The 4,147-nt window shown below is 33.5% G+C and overlaps 1 protein-coding gene across 1 annotated transcript; it reads left to right on the top strand.

Moving 5' to 3' along the window:
• LOC104706111 (receptor-like protein kinase At3g21340) lies at positions 262-4,007 on the top strand. The gene is made up of 12 exons (XM_010422246.2): positions 262-532; positions 640-1,177; positions 1,506-1,984; positions 2,066-2,210; positions 2,299-2,370; positions 2,487-2,558; positions 2,646-2,717; positions 2,813-2,997; positions 3,102-3,346; positions 3,454-3,580; positions 3,661-3,726; positions 3,814-4,007. Exons 1-12 carry the CDS (start codon positions 439-441, stop codon positions 4,005-4,007), a joined length of 2,289 nt encoding a protein of 762 aa, XP_010420548.1. The 5' UTR covers positions 262-438.

Raw genomic sequence — 4,147 nt, 5'->3', positions numbered from 1 at the left:
TTGTATCATTTGCTGCACAAACCAAGATAATATTCGATTTGGATTCTATATTTATAAACTGAAAAATTTCAAAAAACCAAACCAAGTTCTACTTTTACTTCTATTCGATATAAATAGTTGAAGATATAATATATTAGTGCATACGTATGAATACAACGTTAGAAAACGGAACATTAATTAATTTCAACTAAACGGCACCAGAAGATTATTCGATCGCTAATTTAAATCTTTATAGAATGTTCATCAAAATCATACATATTAGTTTAAATTTATTTTGGTTGTAGACAGCTGACTCTGTTTATTTTTTCTAATTTTTTACACTAGTTGACCTACTAAAATAACGTCGTGTTTGATCATTTTCATTATTGCCTAGATATCTCTAAGCTTTTTGTGTTTTTCCATTTTTGTAGATGTCTATCTCCTTTGTACCGTAGAATAATGGAGAATCATCCTCAAGCACTTCGGTTATGTGCGTTGATCTTCATCACTTTTTATGCCCTTTTACATCTCGTTGAAGCACAGGACCAAGAAGGTATATATACACATGCACATATTTATGTTGTTTTAATACATTTTCATTGAAAATATGTTTTTACTTAGTGTTCCGATCCGATACATTTCCCTCATATGTGTTACTAGGATTCATCAGTTTGGATTGTGGATCACTGCCAAACGATCCTCCTTACAATGATCCTTCAACCGGATTAACATACTCCACGGACAATGGTTTCGTGCATAGTGGCAAAACTGGAAGAATCCAGAAAGAATTTGAGTCGATCTTCAGTAAACCGACTTTGAAGCTTAGATACTTCCCGGATGGAGACCGAAACTGCTACACCTTGAATGTCACGCAAGACACAAACTATCTGATCAAAGCCGTATTTGTGTATGGTAACTACGATGGTCTTGACAATTACCCGAGTTTCGACCTTTACCTTGGTCCAAATCTATGGGCAACGGTTGATATGGTCGGACGGACCAACGGTACTATCCAAGAGATCATTCACAAGACCACATCTAAGTCTCTCCAGGTCTGTCTTGTTAAGACAGGAACAAGCTCACCTATGATTAATACGTTAGAGCTACGACCACTTAAAAACAATACTTACAATACTCAAAGCGGCTCTCTGAAGTATTTCTTCAGATATTATTTCAGCGCCTCAGGCCAAAACATACGGTACTAATCATGCTTTTTTGATTTAACCAAGTTATAATGTTTTGTTTCTAATTTGGTTTGAATATATGGGGTTGATCGATTTAGGATAAAAAATTCAATTTAATATAAAGATTTTTAATTTAAAATTTAAAATTAATACATTTAGGTGTATATATTGAAATTTAAAGATTATTTTTTATTTATCTTATTAGGTTTGGTTGCACAAAATTAATTTTTGTTCATTTAATGTAACATATTTTCACCATCTTGGTTGTTGTGATTTTTATTGTTTTTAGATCACATATTTTTATAACTTGGTTTTTAATACATGATTGATTATTTATGTTAGGTACCCCGATGATGTCGATGATCGTAAATGGTATCCGTTTTTCGATGCAGTAGAGTGGACAGAATTAACTACCAATCTCAAAATAAACAGTTCTAATAGTTATGCACCACCACAAATTGTAATGGCGTCGGCCTCAACGCCTATAAGTACTTCTGCAACGTGGAACTTCTCATGGTTATTGCCATCTTCTACAACACAATTCTATATGTACATGCATTTCGCCGAGATTCAAACTCTAAGGTCCATCGACACCCGAGAATTCAAAGTGACATTGAATGGGAATCTTGCTTTTGAACGATATAGTCCTAAAACGTTAGCCATGGAAACTATATTCTATTCGACAGCACAACAATGTGAAGGAGGGAAATGCCTCTTGGAGTTAATTAAAACGCCAAAATCTACTCTTCCTCCTCTCATGAACGCTCTCGAGGTCTTCACCGTGATCGATTTCCCACAATTAGAAACAAATCCAGATGATGGTATATGCTTTTTAATTTTCCTCAATATAAATATTTAATTATTATCTTAATGGGTTGTTTATCGATGTGACGTTGTTATAGTTGCTGCTATGAAGAGTATCCAAAGTATTTATGGATTGAGTAAAATTAGCTGGCAAGGAGATCCTTGTGTTCCAAAGCAGTTTTTGTGGGATGGTTTAAATTGCAATAATCTAGATATTTCCACGCCGCCTATTGTCACTTCCTTGTAAGATCAGTCTTTAAATTATGGTATTAGTTATGTCAAATGGTTTTATTCATCTCTACATAAAATGTGTTCATAAATATGTCTTTAGAAACTTGTCCTCAAGTAATTTAACTGGGATCATCGTGCAAGACATTCAGAATCTAATACACCTACAAGAACTGTAAGTATTCTCAGTTTCAAAATTAAGCATGGTAAAGAGAACAATTTGCTCACTATAATAGTTATAAACATGTTCTTATGAATAACATGTTTTGTACTTCCAAATGCTTTTTATAGAGACTTGTCAAATAACAATTTGACGGGAGAAGTACCCGAATTTCTTGCTGAAATAAAATCACTCTTGGTCATGTGAGTTGTTTCAAAGCTAATACATTTTTATTTGTCTATTAGCCTCTTCCACTGCCTATTTATCTAAATTTGTTGATCTCTTAACAGAAATTTAAGTGGGAACAATCTTAACGGCTCTGTTCCTCAAACCCTTCTACAGAAGAAAGGACTACAGTTGAAGTAATTTTTTTTTCTTTCGTATCATATTTTATTTATGAGTTTTTTTTTTAATAAATGATATGTTCAATTGTCCTTAAAGCATTGGTAACCTATAGTGTTGAAGGAAACTCGGATCTCATATGTCCGGATGGATTATGTGTAAACAAAGCTGGAAATGGCGGTGCCAAGAAAAAGAATTTGGTAGTACCGATTGTTGCATCTGCTGCGTCCGTGGTTGTTCTTGGATTTGCATTGGCTCTCTTCTTTGTATTCAAAAAGAAAAAGACATCAAACAACCAAGGTATAGTATACCTATAAATGGCCTTAAACGTTGCAATCAATGTGTACACTATATATACATGTATACACAGTCTCAATATACTGATGCATTGTAACACTAATTAGGTCCAGAATCATATACGCAAGTATCAGAAGCTAAAACAACCGGATCCTCAGAACCAGCAATAGTGACGAAGAACAAAAGGTTTACATACTCAGAGGTTGTGACAATGACGAAAAACTTTGCAAGAGTTCTTGGTAAAGGAGGATTTGGAATGGTTTATCATGGAACTGTAAATGGCACTGAACAAGTAGCCGTTAAAATGCTCTCACACTCATCTTCTCAAGGATATAAAGAATTCAAAGCAGAGGTAATTAAGTTTTAGCAAAGTTTTTAAGAAAGGTTCGTAGAAAATCTATTTTTCTTTAAGAGTAACATGTCAAATTTTGATGTATAATTGTTCTTCCACTTCTCTAGGTTGAACTTCTTCTCAGAGTTCACCACAAAAATTTGGTTGGCCTCGTTGGATATTGTGATGAAGGAGAAAATTTGGCTCTTATCTACGAGTACATGGCTAATGGAGACTTGAAAGAACATATGTCAGGTAAGTTATTTATGGTTGTACAAAAATATATTTGTTTGTGGTAATTTAACATATTCAATATATTATTGGTTCAAATGTAGGAAAACGAGGTGGATCTATTCTGAATTGGGAAACTAGACTGAAAATAGTGGTCGAGTCTGCGCAAGGTTTGATATAAGTTTTTAAATAACTTTTCCTTGTTTCTTCTATTCATTTGCTTAATCCTTGATGAAAAAAAAAAAAAAAAATCATAGGTTTGGAATACTTGCATAACGGATGCAAACCACCAATGGTACATAGGGATGTCAAAACCACAAATATATTGTTAAATGAACATTTTCAGGCCAAGCTAGCTGATTTTGGGCTTTCGAGATCTTTTCCGATTGAAGGAGAAACACATGTATCAACGGTTGTTGCTGGAACTCCTGGATACCTTGATCCAGAGTAAGAGTCCTAATCCCTTGATAACTAATTTTATTTTAAACTAATCTTGAGATAATTAGTCAGTTTTCATCTTCCACGATTAATATCATTTATTTCTTTTGCATATTTTCTTCTTTTTAATAGGATTTTTTTTTTTTTTTTTTG

This window comes from Camelina sativa, chromosome 1 (genome assembly GCF_000633955.1).
Source record: "Camelina sativa cultivar DH55 chromosome 1, Cs, whole genome shotgun sequence".
NCBI classification, from domain to species: domain Eukaryota; kingdom Viridiplantae; phylum Streptophyta; class Magnoliopsida; order Brassicales; family Brassicaceae; genus Camelina; species Camelina sativa.
This window is presented reverse-complemented; position numbering and strand designations above follow the sequence as displayed.